The sequence below is a fragment of the Temnothorax americanus genome, unplaced genomic scaffold, assembly GCF_048541705.1.
Source record: "Temnothorax americanus isolate GAGA-0224 unplaced genomic scaffold, ASM4854170v1 Scaffold19, whole genome shotgun sequence".
In the NCBI taxonomy this organism is placed as follows: domain Eukaryota; kingdom Metazoa; phylum Arthropoda; class Insecta; order Hymenoptera; family Formicidae; genus Temnothorax; species Temnothorax americanus.
This window is the reverse complement of record NW_027509329.1, coordinates 137,451-156,891: the sequence shown is the minus strand read 5'-3', so window position 1 is coordinate 156,891 and position 19,441 is coordinate 137,451. Positions and strand designations below refer to the sequence as shown.

The following is a 19,441-nucleotide window of genomic DNA, read 5'->3' as shown; positions in this document are numbered from 1 at the left end:
ACTATACCTTAATAATTTCTAAACTAAATTATGCGGCTTTGTCAATGATTATTGATTATTTCCTAAAAGTCTATCCGCTTTCTTTGCTTGAATTAAATATATTTACCTCTGAATTCGCGACATCGGTGTCGTCCTGTTTCGCTCCGCACTGCATAATAAAATCACCGAAATCTCTGTGCACCTGGAATTTTTATAAAGAAGAGATTTATTTAATTGCATAACAAGCAAGATACGCATGATATAATTATTATCATAATTATTTTTCTATACGTCTTAATATTCTTTCTTATTGGTCAGAGACCAATAAGAAGTGTCGGCTTATCGATATCCCTGTGCTCGAGAGCGGTCCGAGAGTTATCGTTGTTTCCATAATGTAATGTCGCACTGTTATCCCAGCAATAAATGTAAATAATGAAAAACCAATTCTTTGCTTTGCTCAAGATACATATGCAGATCAATTACGTAACCAAACAGACTGCATCAATACTATACTTGCAACTTAATCCTGCTGATTTGAAAGATTACTTAAATAAACGAACGCGAGAGATTCAAGTAGATCAATACAAACTTATTACGTATTCAGTTTTACATTTGTTGATGGATATAACATTACAATTGTATTGTCCAGTCTTTGACAGTACCTGCATATTTAAATTCGTCGAAAACCTTTCTCGCTTTTCTAAGTTCCTCGTTCATCGTTGAAAGATCTTTCACTCTGGCATCCTTCTGGGATCCTTTCTCACTGCAAATAAATTAAAAAATTAAAAGTTAATAAATTATGATATACTTAATAAATATATGATATAATTAATAAATTATGTTATACTCTCACTGGAAGTGAGTATAACATATTAGTAGTTTTCCTGTAATGTCCTGTGATTTCCATGACTGCGGTTCACTCAACACTATACAAATGCTTCGACGAATTCTTCTTTTCCTTTTTTTCAAAGAAGAAAAAAGAAGAAAAACGCTTCAAAGCATTTGCAGTATCAAATGGACTGCAACCTATATATTTATGTCTGAATATTTCCTCGGTGGATAACACGTTACATTTACAATCTTTGATAATTCTGTTTCGTAGCTAAACAATTTTTATGGGAAACCAAAAATTAAAGAAAAAATTTGTCACGTGTGTTATGAGACACCTGAGCTGTTCTCAAAATATTTAGCGCTTTATGAAATAATTTATTACAAAAGTCTACATCTAAGAAAACGATTTACACATTCGATATCTTTTTTTCTTTCTCCATGTTCTTTCAAATGTATTTTACATGATTATTATGCACATAATTAATTTAACGTGACAATCGCGTGATTTGAAATTTTACTTTGCTGTAATCGAATACTTTTATTGTTACGTCATGAAATGTGAGGCAATAGGCTCGTTTATAGAAAATCAATTTCTTAAGCAAAAGGATGAGTAATATTTGGGGAACGAGCCAACAGAAAATGTTTTAGAATTTTTAAAAATCTTTACGGCGACTGTTTATCGTCTTTCATTATGGTATGCGCGATCACCGCGTTGCGAGAACGATCGCGAACAAATTTTTACAAACGATCTTACACCACAATTTAACGTTATTAATTTTCTGCACTCACGACGTTCATACGCATTTCGAAGCAACCTCGCTCCCTCGATCGCGACAAGAAATCATCGAACGCGCGTCCCATCCCATCAATCTCACCGAATGCCGAATATTAATTCCCGTGCTTAACGGAGAGGTTCAAACCATTCACTGAAAGCGTCTTGCCGCACGATTCACTTATTCGAAGTAGAAACCGAAACGAAGACGAGAGACGCGAATTTCGAGGTTATCGTCTCCCTGTGACACGCGGGACAACGATTCTATCGAGATTCGGATATATCGCGCTTCGAACCACTTATTTCTCACGTAAATATTCACTCACCGATCACGGAGCACTGCAGGAGACCCGCCAAATCACAGCCGGGAGGGTGGCACGTCCAGCACGGCGGCGGCGGTCGGCGTCGGCGTCGGCGTTCTCGTCCAGCGACAGCACCCTACTCGTTTCAGTCGACACAAGAAGGAACAGAATATTCGGCGTATACGTTCACTTTGCAACACTCCGTTACCGGATTTCTTTTCGTTCACGAGAAAGGAATTGCACGAGCGACAACGTCTCGCTGCGTCTCGTACGCGTACCGACGACACCGACGTTGAACGTTGAACGTATCACGTATTACTTGCGCCGCTTGCCGCTTGCCGCTTGCCGCTTGCGCGCGCCGCTGCCACCAGCCGCCGCACAATCGGGTGAGACGATCGGACATCGGAAATTCGCGCACTTTTGCATGCGCGTGTGGCCGCTGAGTGCCGCAGAGCATGTTCAGTGTCGATTACCGAGATAATTTTTCGTTTTTAAGACTAATAATAAACCAACAAACGCAAAAATTAGACCAACAATCATCAGCAAACGATTACGCATCGATTAGACCGTTTTTTAATTAAAAATGAAATGTTTCCGTCTAAACGACCAACAAACGATTAAAAAGAAAATTTTAATAAAGTCGAAGTTGACCGGCTAAGTTTATAGAGCCGCGAGAATAATCGCCTACGCGAGAATGCGTGCCGTATACGCGTTCAATAATTTGCGAGTGTATTAAGCGTTTGTCGGAACGAACGTGTCGCGCGAATCGCTCGCTCGAGACAGAGATATCGAGGTGAAGACGTCCAAAGCTATCTCGCGTCGCGTAAATTAGCGGTCGGCAGTCACACGTCTTCGTCGTGCAAATTAATATAATGGAGTTTTACCTTCGCGAGATTGACGAGTTCGATACCGTACTGCGCGTGCTATATATATTTAATTTCAACAGGGTATCTTTGATTAATCAACTGGCGTCTCTGCGTGTCTTCATTAATCGTTCACTCGACTCGTGTAGTATCGCGGCAAGTTGTCGCGCGACATCTTAGAACATTTCGTCGTCATTAAAGTAACGCGGTGATGAACGCAGAACGAATTAGGGGGCAATTTATATTATTATTTTAAATATTGTTTTATTAATTTATTTAATGAAAAAGAAGACAATTAAATTAATTATGTTCCAATTTTATTATAATTTTTTGTAGCCTATCTATCCATTGTATATATCTCGATAACTTGATTTTATAATATCTGCTTTTATATTACACAGTGAAGAACTTCCTTCCCATGGGTATACGACCTTGGCGAGGTGGGAAAGCCCAGTACCTCGAGGATGTTACCCAAGCAAAACTCTTGTTCTGCTTGGATAAAAATCCAAAGACGCGGGGAAGCTAATGTACCCTCGTCCGCCGATTTAAATGAATAAACAAACCGCAGCCGGTTTGTCGCGTTTGTTTCGGGAGTGCTGTTCAAGTAATCGGACTAAAGAACTCTCTCAAAGTCCATTTGAAGAATATTGCGACATGTATTTGACGGAATATTCTTCTTATGGGGTTTTTGGGGGTACGGGATGAGTGCCGTACAGTATCGCGCGAAAGACATTTACTGATAATTAGTCCGCGCGCGATATTATAGTTTATTATTCGTAAGTGTTTTTCGCGAGTGTCCTATGTGCGGTGAGAGGAGGAGGCCTGACGTCCTGAGAGGAGGAGGAGGTCTGAGAGAGACATCGGGCACCGGCGCGCGGCGGAGCAACCTTGAGGCCTAGAATTTTCCGGTGCAATATGTAGCAATTTGTCAAAACAAAAGCTTTTTTCCATAAAGAAATATATATTTTTCAATCAGTAATGATTTTTAATCAAATTGGATTAGATTATACTCGTTTATTGGTCTTTTATTCTGCTATAACCCTTACATGGACGCAAATAGGTGCATTTACTTTATTGTCTCTGTAACTCAGATAAGAGCGAAGACATCTGTATATCAGTTTAACTAACTCTGAACAAATTTATCATGATTACTCAAGTAGTAAAGATGACGTCTAAAAGACATCTTCTTGACGTCATAGCCCAGATAGCTGACAGCACCATGTCTAAAATCGAGACATAATAAAAGTTTTGGACAAGTGTGCTGTATGGGAGACGTCATTTATATAAGACGTTATTATATTAAGGCTGCGGTCCACTTGACGCCACAAATGCTTTGAAGCGTTTTTCTTCTTTTTCTTTCTTCATTGAAAGAAAGGAGAAGAGGAATGCTTCGAAGCATTTGTATAGCATCAAGTGGACCGCAGCCTATAAGACGTCATTTGACGTCACTTTGCTACCCGGATAAAGGGGAGCTCAGAGATAAGAATATCGATATTATCGACTATAGATATACATTTTTCGATTATTAACAAATGTATCTGAATAATTAGTTTTTAACATACCAGTAATTAAATTCATGATTTATATTGTAAAATGTACAAATATGCTTCATAAATAAAATGCATTATGACGCAATAATATCGTTTATTGCCAAAACTACTTTTTCCTTTTTACGTATATATCTATTATACATATTACGATAATTTACTCCGCGTAAACGGGTAAATTATCGTAAGTTAATACAGAAGTAACGCTCGCGTAAACGTAGTAATATAGACAAATAGACATAGAGGTCCCAGTGGACGGGTTCCATTAAAACGCGGGTAATGTGGGCATGCTTACTTTCGGATTTCTCTGTGGCAGATGCCTCTAAATTTTTTAATTTTAATTTTAAATTTTGATAATTATTATCGTTACTCTATCATTTATTTAAAAAATTAATAAATTTGTTCTGTGAATGTTTAATATTTACATCGTAAAATTCGAAAATTGTATTGAGGTTATATTCAAGTCGTGTGTCATCAAATAAAATTAATTTGTATAACAATATACCTTTTTAAATAATTGGCTCCATTAATTAAATTAAATAAAAGACTAAACACATACATTAAATTAATCCATAAATGCATTATAGTGAAAACTTATAAATTTTTATATTTGTTACATAGCATTCGTCAGCTGTTGTTTAGTCAAAAGAATTGTATTAATGAGAGAAAGATAACATGAAATTGTAGTAAAACAATGAAATTTTTCACTGACTCTGTAGCACGTTGTGCTGCACGAATTGGTACATTAAATGGATTTGAAAGATTGCCAAATGTTTCTTTCGAAACACCTTTACTTCTTATTTATACAAAGGTATGAGAGATGAATAATTCTTTCTCTCTCATAATAATAATTATTTCTTTACATCAATATAATTTTTAGGGCGGCAGTGTACCACATTTAACAAAGGACATCTTTAAAAATGTAACGATGGAGGAACAACTGTTATCTGTCTCGCTTTCCTCAACGATATTGATGAAAGATGTTATTAAAGAGTTGGACACTTCTTTTGCCGATTTTGTTAGTATGAAGGTATGGCGGAAACAAAATTATTGGACTATCAATATGCATTGAAATTTCAAAATTGTCAATTATCAAAGGACTTTGTTGCAGGAATATATAAATTTTTTATCAATACACGATCCCGCGTATACCACCAACTCTGGCTTTCAGCAATTAGATTCCATTTCTGTCTGGTCCAGAACAGGAAGAACTGTTGTTTCGGCTAGTAAATATATGGAACTTGTGCAAGCTTACAAACCAGATCTATACGTTGCTTTATGCGACGGAGATACAAATGTTAAAAGCAGTGCGAAAAGAGTGTCGAAGGCGGTGCGTCGAAGTAAAACTTTGCTAGAACAATGTTTAGATATCCATTTGCGCTCGGATGCTTTGAAGTCGAAGGGAATACTAGGACCGGTGGAAGGTGGTTATAATTTACAGGCTAGGGAAGAGTCCATAGATTATCTAAAAGACAAGCCTTTGGCAGGATTTGTAATAGATGGACTACATAACAATGGACCAAGTGTACGGAACGTTTCGTCAGAACAAATTAAACGAGTAGTACGACATACCATCGTAAGTACCAGTTTCAGATTTAAAAATTTATACAACTTACACGACTGAAAGTACTTCGATATGCTCTGTAAACATTTTACAGAATTTATTGCCTACCGATAAAATAAGAGTGTCAATGGGTTGTTGGAACCCAGCTGCCGTATTGGATCTCATCGAATTAGGAGTAGATGTATTTGATTCGTCCTATCCGTACGTTATTACCGAACAGTCACGAGCTTTGACTTTCATGTGTGAGCATGACACTGGTGAGAATAATCAATATGCAATGTCAATAGCTGAAAAGAGGTAAGGTGAAAAACAAAACGTTCATACTTCAAATAAATGTATAATGTATAAATATATAAATGTATAAACATAATGCTGTTTCGCGTATTTTCTTTTTTTCTAGGTATGCAGACGACTTTTCTCCTATTTGTAAAACATGCAAATGTCTTGCGTGTCAAAATCATTCGAGAGCGTATATCCATCATTTGCATCATACCAAGGAAATGCTTGGTTTAGTACTTTTAATGATGTACGTATTTATATATTGATTTAATCCATCTCGCACATATATATATTAACAATTAGTTGTGGTTTCAGACACAATATGCATCATTATCTTCAGTTCTTCAGTGTCATTCGTGATAGTATAAAAAATGGTACATTCAATCAATTTCAGGCGAAAATTCGTCTAAAATATGCAACTACTAACTCTGAATCCACCACTGTATGAACATTATTTAATAAATTATTTGTTACATGTACAATGTATTTCATTTGGAATAAATTTGTTTATTCGGGTTATCCGGGCAGGAAATTTGGATCGAGATAATTGTAGGAAGAATCACTAAAATTTTGTGGAAGATAATCTAAGTCGTAACTTCTAGTACACAGTAGTGGTTTTATGGGAATTAACCTATGGGATGGATCGTGTGAGGGATTTTCTGCTTCCAATTGTGCTAGTGCGCAATTACCACATAAATCAATTCCACCAAGACATTCTGCGCAATGCCATCTGGTACCCTTTAAAGGTTCCTCACCACACACTGTACACTGTAGAAAAAAATATCATTGATGAGCGATAGTTCTCTCTATGTACGATAGTTGTATAAAAAGAATAGTACTTTGTATCCGATATGTTTGTATGCAGGAGAGTCCTGTTTCTTTTCAGTCTTTACTTGGCGCAATAAATGTATCTGCCTTAACTCGGGATTATCATCATTTCCTCCGTTTAGCGTATCGTCCTCCTGGAAAGAATAATAATATTAACAACTTTTCGATCTCACTTTATATAAAACAATAATTTACAGTGCTCACAGATTCCTCTGCTACAGGCTGTTCCCTAATCTCATCTGACGAATTAAAGGAAAAATCTTGATGTGGAAAGAACGTCGAGCGTTTAAATAAGAAGTGATTGTTACGCTGTTTATGAGTTAAACTTCTCTTGACATCCAGCTTTAACTTAGGTCCTCTGCCTGGTATGGGTAAACCTGCTCTTAAAAGCTTAATAAAGTACTTCTGAACTCTACTGGATACTTGCTTAGGCGTACGATTTCCTACAAAAATAAGCCAGTTATAAACATCTCACTTGCAAAGCAATATATGTTGTTATTAACATACCTAATGCATTCGCTATCTTGGTCCAACGTCTCATTTCTATTTCTTCTGGTGGATACTCAATTAAAAGTTCTTCGAGTCGCCTTTGCTCCTCCACTGTCCACAATTGATTGAAAGTCTCGGGCTTACTCTCATCGAAGGCACGACCTCTGACCAAAATCTGTGAAAAGAGACAGTGAAAAAAATACCGAGTTTCTTTTCAAATGTACGTAACGTCGATACATACCTTCCCATTTTCCTGTTCGATTTTTGTTTGCACTTGAGGCAACGCGTGTCCGTGTCGAGTTTGCGGCCTCATTCGTACGTCCGGCACTGAAACGTTGTATCGCGACCAGTCGACGTAGGGAATCTCAGCGATCTTCTGCGGACCAGGTAGCTCTGGAAGATCACCGTTTTGCAGCTGTGCCACGAACGATATCGGATTCTTCAGCGCCTCGGCACGCACCGACATAAGCTTGTCCAGATCTTCTATGGCTTGAACTCTCTGAGCCTCAAGAATAACTATCGTTTTCAGGAAGGCACTGTAATCCTTGTTGCCCTTCAGTGCCAGGTGATCGGATTCGAAATAGAATTCGTTCTCCTCCTCGTTCGGCAAACTCCTTTTTGCATCATTCATTCTCGATTCATTCGAATCTACAATAAATAGAGATACATACGCTTGTACGAATCTACAGATCTCTTTAGCGTATTCGAACACGTTGCACGTGTCGATATGATGATCTAACTTCACCTAACTGAACTGACAGTAACTAACTGACGTATATACAACCGTGGTACAGACACTGAAGGTTGAAGGCGCTAACGCTCCTAACCTAAAAGGAGCAGAACAAAAAAAAACTGACAGTATTGACAAGACCGTGGTACTGACACTAGACACTAGTATCACTATACATCCGACATCCGACTCATCTCCGAGGCGAGATCGTGACGCTCGTGGCTTATGGCTGACACACATTTCTTGGATAAGCCAATGAGAAGTGCTTTTGATTTTGTCCCAACTTAGACATCAGCCTCTATCAGGAATTATTGTTCAATAATTAAAATACAAATGTAAATACAGCAAGAATTATCTTTTATTTTGTAATAACATTGCAAAAATCAAAAGTGCGTTTTCACATTAATATATTGTGTGTTTCAGTTAATTATTAATTAAATTAATACATTTGTGTTATTATATAATGAATTAACTTATTATGTTAAAATCTTACGGATAACTTATTTGTTCGCCTTAATTTCTGCTTTAATTTGTGATACTTAATTTACGTCGATATTGAGTAAAGTTAGATAATGCAAAGAGAACTAATTGTTAAAATAATTTTAGTAAATCTTTTCTCTTTTATTAAGAATGCAAGAATTATGTCAGGACTAAATTATCGCTATCAAATCGCGACACAATTAAGTGACTCGTCTCGCCAATCAAAATATTCCCAGATAGCACACAATATCCTATGGATGTCCATATTATATATATGTCCAGAATGCCCATGGACGTTATATGAATATTTATAGGATATTGGTGCTATCGGGGTTAATATATATCTCTCGTATCAAGATTCAGCTTGATTAGATTTTAATCAAATTATCTCAAATCAAGTATTATTTCTACCGGAATTGAATTCGTTAAGACAGAAAAATAACGTTTGTAGAACGTAAATCCGTCACGTTGACAAGATTGTGTAACACATAAAATAAGAATGTTATAAAGATAAGATTACAACTCTATATATGTACATATAGGATGTAGCAAGAGTGTTAACGGACAAAACGATTATTCACTTAAAATATAATGGTAGCTTCAAGTAATGATATGAAGTAATCTCCGTATATTAGCCCCCCCCCCCATCATTCTTTTTCTGTATAATTCCGCTTTGCTCAGTGGTTACCACAATTTCCATCCAAAGTATTAATTTATAAAAATATAGTTTTTTAAAAATCAATAATTAAATCTCCAATTTTACTAACACGTTGCGAGTACATTTCCTTTTAAGTTTATATCGTCAAAAATGTATACGCCCTTACTTAGTAACAGTGTATTTATTTGCTTTCAATACGAAACGGCTTGACACAATTAAATTCTCAATTAAAAATCAATCCGATTAATATGTTTACAGTATGAAAATCCTTTGTTTAGGGTATGTGACATACTTTACTTGTCATTTTGCTTCAGTCGACAAAAAGATATTTCGAAGTCATTTCGAAATGCTATGTTATGAAAAATTGTGTGAAACATTATTTATATTTGGCACTAGGTTGAACATCTGTAAGTCGGCAGTCTTTTGAAAAGATAAAGAATTAGCTCATTCTTCCCAAGGAATAATCAACCTTTAAAGCAACAGATGTTGTTCTATTAGCTATTTCTTTTTTCATAAATATAAAAAAAATATTTACTCTTATTCGAAATTTTTTATTTATATCATATATAAAATTTTACTGCATATTTATACTTCATCTATCGACATAGTTTCAAGTAAAACATAGTCATCGCAGATCTATGTGACCTTAATGACAATCGGTACCAAGTCCAATTACCAAAAATGGCAACTATCGTGTCGTGGAGCGATACAATTATAAATATTCCATCCTGGAATACCAAAAAAACGAAATTAAATTGCTCTTATCTATTTGTCACTCGGTTGCAATGCTATCGGTTGTACACTGATAGAACCTTCCTGACGACTTATAGATTAGATGTTTTCCAATTTACCCGAGCGGAACAAGCTCGTAGAATTCGGGCAAACAAACCGTTTAACATAATTCGGTTTATTCACGTGAGCGATAATTGCCAATTGTGCTGATAATTGTCAGACGGCAAATCTCACAATCCGGCGTTTAACGTTGTACAATGCTAATTTCTCGAGATTCGTTTATTCGCTCATCCTCTAACCCGCGGTGACCGACAATCAAGAAAGATAGCGAGCCGTCTGCGGCGAGGATGGAGTGTCTCTCCTTATCAGCGTCAGTGCCCACGAAGAAAAAAAAAGAATTAAGCGACAAGCTGATCCATTAACAGTGTCGATTTGAGGCTCTGGCAGTGATAAAACCCTTCCAATAGCTTCAGTCGCGTGGTCGAGCCCGCTACCATCGTGCGCGGAGCGCCGACGACGAGCTCGCGGTTGCCGTCCGGAGGAGAGAAGATAAAAACCGCCACCGCCGCGCCGCCTCCGCCCTCCGCGCACTACCGTCAAACGGAGAGCCCGCCAGTCCATGCGATGTGTCATTGAATTTTGAATCACTGTTGACAGTGTCGGTGGATCGGTGAAACGTGCTCCACGCTCTCGTTCCTCGTCTCGTTCGCGACATACGGAAAAAAAATGGCACACGAGGAGCAAGCGGTCGGAAAAGTCGAGCTGAAGAGAGAGCTGGGGCTCTTCAGCGCGGTCAGCATCATTCTGGCGGTGATGATAGGTAAGGCACGATTATCGACTAATTTCTACATATGCAAATTAACTTCAATCTTGATTTAACTTACCTTATATTTGTTTACCTTTTGTCTAATTCTTAGAACTAGAAAAAGATAAAAAGTAAGTTAAACCGAGATTAAAGTTAATCTGCATTGGTCGAAATGGACACAAGAATCTATTTTTTCGCGACTACGCGAATCGTGAATGCAATTGTCGTCTACAAGCACGATCAGAACTTATAATTAGTATTTATCTCGCGTCGGCCATTTAATAACATGTAAATTAAACATCGTGTACTGTACACGTGCACATGTTTTTGTCTCGTATCATGTTCTCGTGCCACGATATTCCGCGAGTTTGATCGAGATTGTGGAACTGCAACACAGATTGCAACGCGTCTGAATGATAAAAGTGAAAATCCATGACACATTTTATTTTTATTTGCGGATTCCCGATCTCTGACACTCCCGTTTGCGATCATGCTTCGAGCGATAAACCGTAATGCGACACAAAGAAAGCGATCTCGTTCAAATCCGCTACTGCATCGTGCTAAAAAAAGATTCGGCACAATGCAGCGCTCTTTGTTGCAAGTCACGAAAATTATTTTCATTCGGCATTGTTCGGCGATACAATGAATAATTAATCGTTGAACTAAACTGCATAGTATATTAAGTAGTATATTAATATGTAATCACATTCGTTCGAACGTAAGTAAAAAAAATTTACGTAAAAGATATATAAATTCGATTTTCTACTGAACTGAAGAACATCTGTGTCAAGAGCAAATTAAAAAGTATCGAAAGTAATTACGTGATAAAAATAATTCCAATATACGTCATGAAATTATTCATTCTTCAGATGTTCCTCAGCGTGATAAAATTACATAATAAGAATGTATTCCAAAAATTTCGAATATTATTATATTTCTGTTCTGTCCCTTCTTTTTTCAACCTGATTGAAAATTGTAACATTATATCCAAATTAATGCATTCTATAAAAGAAATTAGAGAAGACTATTTACTCTCACTGAAAAAAATGTCATAAACATATTTAGAATACTAAATAGTAAAGTAGAATAGTAACCGCACGCGATAATAGTTTCCTGATTTTGAAAATTAAAGAAGAACTCGATTTCGCAGAGAATAAATATGTTCATCAATTCGTTTTAATTCTTTTCGTAAGCTCCGAATTTAAATCAACGCTTCTTTAGAAGCAAAGAAAGTCACTGCCCGACTTCTTTTCATGCCAATAAAATAGCCTTCTGTTATTGCACTTTTATTTTGACCACCACTCATAAACCGCGGCAAGATGTATGTATATCTGTACATCATGAAAGTTACATATGCTTGCAGACAGTTTTCTAATTTTGATAATTAAGGGAAAACTCAATTTCGCGGAAAATATTCGTCAATTAGTTTTAATTTTACGTTTCGTGATCGTTAATTTTGAATTTAAAGCAACGCATTTTTAGACACAAAGAAAGTCATTGCCCGGCTTTTTCTCGTGCCAATAATATATATTCTTGTTATTGCGTTTTTGTTTTGACCATCACTCGTCATAAAGTAGCGAGATGTATGTGTATCATTGAAAGTTACATATGCTTTTAGATAACGTATAATCGCAAAAGCATTTATCAATATTTCATTAGAACGATCGTACACAATAAGTAACAATCATAAATTATGACATTCTCAGAACTGTGATGGTAATAGCCTTTAGTGCAAGACAACAATTTAAAAGCAGTTAACAGTAATTACATAATTGTATAGACCCAAATAAGATACCGCTTTATACATTAAAGCTCTTGTATTTTAACAGTTGATTGACAGTGTCCGGAATGCTTTCTCACGCGGTCTTAGATACCGGGTGTTGTAAAAATAAAAATATAAGATTAATAACGTTCTTTTAAGTCAATAAAAAAGTTATATCGTACGAAATAAAGAATTTTATATGTGCGTATACAAGTCAACAGTTGCATAGATAAAATATTGAGCGATTAGATTTTAAATTCGAGCTAAATATTTCTAAACTACTAGAACGTTTATTTTCGTGATATAATCACTCGAAAGTTTAGTAAAAAGTTTCAAATTCTTCGAGTGTTATCTCTCGACAGACAGATCTTATCCTTTATCTGCTTTAGAATCTCCAAAAAATTCACAGTTCAAGAGAGTATTAATTACTGTGATATTGTATCATATACGATCAAATTATATTACCCGATATAAACCAACGCAGTAACGCAATGAAATAACATCGTGTTTGTCGAACATTTCATCCCGATTATTTCGATTTTAAGATCCCAATAAAAATTCTTAACAATTTATCAATAGGTAATAAAAGAACTTAACATCACGCAACCTGCACATGTTAAAATCCTAATAATAAAAATTTATAATTTATCAATATGTAATAAAGGACAACTTTATAACATCACACAGCCTTCTCGTGTTAAAATCTTAATAATAACAATTTTTTATAATTCATTAATATGTAATAAAGGAAAACTACGTCACGCACCCTACAAATGATCTAAATGCTCTCTCAATGATCAACAGAATAATAGTCCGTCAACCAATATTTTGTCTATCAATATAATAATTATATACGACTAAAAACGTCGGAAAGGTTAATCGAGATTAAACGGTCATCCACGTCACGAGGCATTAGCCAGCTACTGTCGTGACTCTACTGACTCCACCGAATACTACTGAATTACTTTATTAACTGCAATCTTGTTACCTCTACTGTCCAGGTTCTGGCATTTTCGTGTCACCAACCAGCGCTTTTGAGCGATCAGGATCTGTGGGATTTTGCTTGGTCGTTTGGATCAGCTGCGGCGTGCTGTCCCTGCTTGGCGCGTTGGCCTTCGCCGAGTTGAGTACCGTGGTACCACGTTCCGGTGCCGAATATGCGTACTTCATTGAAGCCTTCGGGCCATTACACCATTATGCCGGTCAGATACCTGCGTTCACCTGTTCCTGGATCTACGTGATGCTGCTACGGCCAGCGGAAGTGGCAGTAATCATATTGACTTTCGCGGAGTACAGCGTGCAACCGTTTTCCGGATACCTTTGCAATCTACCCAGCGATTCCATGATGACACTAAAGAAGCTCATAGCGATCGTAGCATTGGGTTTGATAACGTACATCAATCTCGTCAGCGTCAAGCTCTACGTAAAAGTACAGAACGTGTTCACCGTGTGCAAAGTGGTCGCTTGTATGGTGGTGATCGGCGGTGGGATATGGTGGCTAGGCTCAGGTCACGTGGAACTCCTTAATAATCCTTTTCGTGGCACCACCACGTCAGCCGGCAATATTGCCCTGGCCTTCTACAGCGGTCTCTGGGCATACGACGGATGGACCTCGGCCGCGATCGTTACCGAAGAGATCCAGAAACCTGAAGTCAATATCTTACGGAGCACCCTCATCGCGGTACCCACCATCACCGTTCTATATGTATCCATGAACCTGATGTACATGGCAGCGCTGACGATGTCGGAGATGAAGAGCGCACCGGCGGTGGCGGTTCTTTGGGCGGACCGAGTCCTGCCGTCTTGGATGGGCTTCGCGATACCGCTCGGTGTAGCGTTGTCGACCTTCGGGTGCGCCCTTAGCGTTCAATTCAGCGTCTCCAGACTGTGCTTCGTCGCTGGCAGGGAGGGCCATGTACCACGAGTCTTCAGTTATGTGCACATGGAGAAGATGACACCGGCCGCGGCGGTAGTTTTTCAGGGCATACTCTCGCTAGCGTGCCTCCTGCTAGGCGACATAATCGCCCTGATCGAGTTTGCCAGTTTCCTCATGTGGGTGTTCTACGGACTAGCGATGATATCGCTGATAATTATGCGACGGACCAAACCGGACGCTCCTAGACCGTACACCGTACCTATCGTGATACCTTGGATGGTGTTGATCATTTCCATCTTCCTCTCGGTGCTCCCGATAGTTTACGAACCATCGATAAAATATCTTTTCGCACTTGCATTTATCTTGTGCGGTATTGTCGTTTACCATGTATTTGTGTACAAGAAGATAAGGAATACTTTATCAGGTGAGTGTAACCAAGTGAAAAAATATATAGAAGTCTCTTATATATAAAAGATTTATTTATCATTGACACTATAAAATATAATTTGCTTTACTTATAACAAAAAAAAATTTATGTTTTTGCCTCTTTTCAGCTAAACTGACATACTTCATGCAAGCGTTATGTCTAATTGTCGCTCCAGATGAAAAGGAAGACTGACCGAAATTTTTGAGTTTATCGTTATGTGTATATATATGTATAATACGGTACGTTTACGCGAGCGTTACTTCTGTAGTAACTTACGATAATTCCTTCGCGAAAACGGGATTTTGTAGTAACTTACGATTTACGATAATTTACTCCGCATAAATGTGAATTATCGTAAGTTACTACGGAAGTAACGCTCGCGTAAACGTAGTGTGTGTGTGTGTGTGTGTATGTGTGTGTGTGTGTGTGTGTGTGTGTGTGTGTGTGTGTGTGTGTGTGTGTGTGTGTGTGTGTGTGTGTGTGTGTGTGTGTGTATGTGTGTGGCTATGCACATACATAATTACACATTTTTATTATTAAAATAACTTGAAAATTTAATTATAATAAGCATAAAAGAAAAAATTGCCTTAATCATATAAAGAAATTGAAGAATATTTCTGTATATAGATTTATATATATATTATTTTATATTTTAAGAGTGTGTGTGCATATGTGTGTGTAGTGTGTGATTAGTATTGTACATAGGAAATATCGAGATGTATGAGAGTAACACAACACGCAAACAGTTAGAAAAAATAATAGTTTGTATATTGCAATAATGCAATATTACAAAATATTTTATTATTAAATTACTTTTTTGATATTTTAGATGTAATAAATATTAAGACGAAAAAATAATGCATATTGCAATACACTTTATTTTATTTACAATGTCAGATATTTATTATATCTAACAATATTTTGCTATATTTAAAATAGTATTTCATAAACATGAAATTTTAATTAATATCTTACTTACGCTTTTTTATAACATTTTTTCAACAGTTTATAATATACAGTAAAATTATTCAAACTTTTATATACACAGTTGACGATAATTTTATATATAAATAGAATAAGATAAATGTATAAATATAAAATTTACAGAATGCATGATTTCATCAAATATATCAAAGATATTACTCATACAAATGTTACTTTTCATCTTTTGTGCAATCGGGTGAACAAAGTTTTAGTTCGCCATAATGAAAAAAGTGCAGAAAATTATTATGATTCAGCCCGCTAAACATTTCATTCAGTCGTATAAATATGACAAAAAATTAAATAGACAATACATCTGAGATTCATACATCTTTTCCTCGGAAATGGAGCCGGATACACTCATTTGATCAGTATCTTATATCTTCAACATAAAAGCAATTTTTAATAAATAAGTTGTAAATATAAATTTATATACATATATATGTATTTAAAGATGTAAGAGATTTATATAAACAATTGTTTGTAATTTATTTGAATAAGTAATATCAATCATTGTATCAAATATATAGTCAAATGCAAAAATTTGTGAATAAAATTTTATATATAGCTTACTGTAATATTGATAAAATTCTGCTGTTGTAATTAATATAATATGTATAAAATATCATCCCTAAAAATATATCCCATTTGTAAAATAAGTTCTTATATATAAAAAATATTTTCTATATTATCTAGAATTTTTTTATAACAGCATCAATTTAAAATTTGTACAGATTAACTCTATCAGATCTTATCCAATATTATCTCTTATAAAATATTATGATCCAGTCTATATATAAAATTACTATCGAGTTGCACCACATTTTGAACAGGGTCGTCTTTCACTGAAACAGTTCAAAATATAATATTTTACTTGAAAAAAAAAAAAATAGAAATCTTTACATTTTAGTGCTTACCTTAATATCTGATGAAGCTTTTTCCGGAATTCATTACATATAGTCTTTTCAGATGAAAGTGCCGCATCGCGTTCTCTTAATTGTTGTCTCAAATTATATATTGTATCTTCCAGTGCTTCAAATATTGCCTGAAAAAATTAAATATTTAAATTGTTAAGCAAAATATAACATATAGGAATTGTATTGAGATCTATAAATATGATCTATGACTCTATAAATATGATTGACTCACTCTAGATTCCTCTGCTGTATCAGATAAAACGGGAGGTTCATCCAAACAAAAGAATTCTCTTACACATGAGACGCCTATGAGAAGTGGGCTACTCAATATGCCATTGACAAATGTCTGAAGGCCACATATCCTTTCTTCTAAAAAACTTGGAGCAAAATTGTCACCAAGCCATTTCTTTCTCGGTAATGCCAAATGAGCAATAGGAACTTTTTGCCTCTTCAACTGAGCTAGTAATCGAACAAAGTCCGTGTACCTTCGGAACACAAACCAGCAATCACCATTTTTCAATTCAACTCGAAGTTTGTAGACCTGGGTATCAAAAACAGAGAAAAAAATCTGTCTTTAAAATGCTTTGAAATACAACACAAATAAAACAGTTTTTTTCTTAACTTTGTATTTTAAATAATATTACTGCATCACATACCTTTATCATTATTCATTATGTATTTTTAAAGTTTTATACCATTAAAAGTAACAAAGCATACATTACTACATGTGCAAAATACTTGTATTTATATTAACAAGAAATATATATTAAGAATATTAATAGACTTTAATATGATATAGTAGTAGGACTGTAGAATCGTTGATATAAAATTAACTAACTGTAAATCTAGCTCTTTCCTCCATGATCTCATAACCAACAATAGGTATTCTCAAGTCATCGCCGGTAAGGGGTGACTGAAGAATATCCGAATTGGTATTGCTATCGTTAGTGTAATTAAATCGCTGTACGGTAAATGAATTTGAATGGCCAGATCCATTGGAGTCGGGGCTATCAAGAACTCTCACGGTGCCTGCCTGAGAACTTCTTGCTTTGCTAATTGCGAGCGTTACCTCACTAATGCATCCCACACCAGCCTCTGAATTGGACATTTTTAACTCGGACAAAACTAAACAAAACCATGCACACTTCAAATAAACACTTCAAAATGATATAAAGCTTAGACAATAGCTACTAGACAAATAAACTCAAGCAATCAACTATAATTATTACGTAAAACACTATATTTAAGTTACATAAACGCTATACTGAAAGCAACTGTACATCAGTTTCAAAATATAAGCAATAAATTGACATCAAGAGCATTTGAAACCAATTTAGAACAAGTATTCACAACTATACGTTACGTAAAATGATGATATATTTAATAAAGAAGATTTGCACGCGCGTTAAAAAGCAATGTATAACAAATCACTTATAACAAAAGCTAAGTCATACGCTGCGTAATCGACTTAACAAATCAAAAAGTTTTGTTGAACATACTAACCTCTTAATTATTTTGACACATCAAAACGTAATACGGAGCACTCAATTCCGTTTATTGCATCTTTATTATTTTAACACAACCATAAATATCACAATCGTTTATCATGTTATAAATATATCAGTCGCCTAGTCAACAAATCCCTTGACAAGCTTCCCTTATGTTTGTTTGACATATTGAAAGTTTGCGAACAATTCTTGAACTTGAAATTCGTGATCGAGAGAATAAGGTCAGTAAAGTTGAAAACCTTCGGAGGAGAGTCTTGGGATTTGTTTCTTTTTTTAACTATGCTGAGACTGTGTGCGCCGAAACCGAGAGGTGAGAGAGAGAAACGAGCACAATTACAGATCAGATGCTAAAAAATATTTGCCATGTATCTTCAGTATCTTCCATCGACCGGACATCCGACCGTCGTTAACTCGTGGTGCCACCTAGAAACTTTACGCACGCGAGAGAGAATAATATAATTCGAATATAAAATTAATGGATACAAAGCAATTATCTTTTAAATTAATATATCTGTACCTAATTTTATATGTCCAATGTTTGATCCAATTCGCTATTACTTAAGACAGTCTTGAAATAACTGATTAAAGGCCTTCACACATAAAATCGCGTAAGGACGTAAAACGTAAGCGTAAGAAAATCGACCAATCTCAATCGAGTATTGTACTGTCCGTAATGCCCGATCTACAATAGCTGTAGTAAGTCTCAAGCTGTAAGAAATTGACCAATTACAGGCGAATGTGAGGAGAATAATCGACTGTGATTGGTCAATTTCTTACATCTTGAGGCTTACTACAGCTTACTACAGCTATTGTAGATCGGGCATAATCCGAGTAGGGGAAAATACTCGATTGGGATTGATCGATTTTCTTACGCTTACGTTTTACGTCCTTACGGCATTTTATGTGTGAAGGCCTTTATTTACTACGTTTACGCGCGCGCGTGCATTATTTCTGTAGTAACTTAAGCGGGGAGCACACACTTCTGCACAACGCATAATCCGTAAGCAGAAGGGTCCGTTCCGTTTCACGCATGATGCGCGCATTGTCTATAGTAAACGTTACGTATGCTATAGATAAATGCGCGCATATGCGTAAAACGGAACGGACCCTA

General features: G+C 36.0%; 4 protein-coding genes and 1 long non-coding RNA gene across 9 annotated transcripts; 2 read left to right on the top strand and 3 right to left on the bottom strand.

Annotated features, from left to right (window-relative positions):
* Positions 1-80: 80 nt before the first annotated feature.
* Positions 81-2,149, bottom strand: LOC143896606 (uncharacterized). The gene is made up of 3 exons (XR_013256700.1): positions 1,909-2,149; positions 642-742; positions 81-181 (listed from the first exon to the last, which is right to left on the bottom strand). It is a non-coding gene; the product is annotated as an uncharacterized LOC143896606 (long non-coding RNA).
* A 2,379-nt stretch (positions 2,150-4,528) lies between these two features.
* Positions 4,529-6,656, top strand: LOC143896579 (queuine tRNA-ribosyltransferase accessory subunit 2). 3 transcript variants are annotated; one of them, XM_077404525.1, is made up of 7 exons: positions 4,529-4,570; positions 4,916-5,105; positions 5,175-5,324; positions 5,406-5,870; positions 5,953-6,155; positions 6,259-6,384; positions 6,453-6,656. In XM_077404525.1, exons 2-7 carry the CDS (start codon positions 4,989-4,991, stop codon positions 6,583-6,585), a joined length of 1,194 nt encoding a protein of 397 aa, XP_077260651.1. In that variant the 5' UTR covers positions 4,529-4,570; positions 4,916-4,988; the 3' UTR covers positions 6,586-6,656. The 3 variants fall into 3 exon arrangements, with proteins under 3 accessions (XP_077260651.1, XP_077260652.1, XP_077260650.1); XM_077404526.1 differs by lacking the exon at positions 4,529-4,570 and having other exon boundaries at positions 4,577-5,105; positions 5,406-5,624; positions 5,736-5,870; XM_077404524.1 differs by lacking the exon at positions 4,529-4,570 and having other exon boundaries at positions 4,577-5,105.
* Positions 6,180-8,377, bottom strand: LOC143896578 (ZZ-type zinc finger-containing protein 3-like). Of its 2 annotated transcripts, XM_077404521.1 has the most exons (7): positions 8,361-8,377; positions 8,214-8,281; positions 7,696-8,102; positions 7,473-7,629; positions 7,170-7,408; positions 6,977-7,099; positions 6,180-6,905 (listed from the first exon to the last, which is right to left on the bottom strand). In XM_077404521.1, coding segments are annotated over exons 1-7 (1,248 nt in total). In that variant the 5' UTR covers positions 8,363-8,377; the 3' UTR covers positions 6,180-6,653. The 2 variants fall into 2 exon arrangements, with proteins under 2 accessions (XP_077260647.1, XP_077260649.1); XM_077404523.1 differs by lacking the exon at positions 8,361-8,377 and having other exon boundaries at positions 8,200-8,218.
* Positions 8,378-10,353: 1,976 nt separating this feature from the next.
* LOC143896577 (b(0,+)-type amino acid transporter 1) lies at positions 10,354-15,420 on the top strand. Its single transcript, XM_077404520.1, has 3 exons — positions 10,354-10,874; positions 13,623-14,921; positions 15,052-15,420. The coding sequence occupies exons 1-3, from the start codon at positions 10,781-10,783 to the stop codon at positions 15,114-15,116; spliced, it is 1,458 nt and encodes a 485-aa protein (XP_077260646.1). The 5' UTR covers positions 10,354-10,780; the 3' UTR covers positions 15,117-15,420.
* Positions 15,421-15,779: 359 nt separating this feature from the next.
* On the bottom strand, positions 15,780-18,743 carry Snx16 (sorting nexin 16). 2 transcript variants are annotated; one of them, XR_013256692.1, is made up of 6 exons: positions 18,326-18,743; positions 17,661-17,947; positions 17,055-17,363; positions 16,823-16,950; positions 16,479-16,750; positions 15,780-16,287 (listed from the first exon to the last, which is right to left on the bottom strand). XR_013256692.1 is itself a non-coding variant. In XM_077404528.1 (5 exons), the coding sequence occupies exons 2-5, from the start codon at positions 17,928-17,930 to the stop codon at positions 16,266-16,268; spliced, it is 729 nt and encodes a 242-aa protein (XP_077260654.1). In that variant the 5' UTR covers positions 17,931-17,947; positions 18,326-18,743; the 3' UTR covers positions 15,780-16,265. The 2 variants fall into 2 exon arrangements, 1 of the variants encoding a protein (XP_077260654.1); XM_077404528.1 differs by lacking the exon at positions 16,479-16,750.
* Positions 18,744-19,441: the final 698 nt, after the last annotated feature.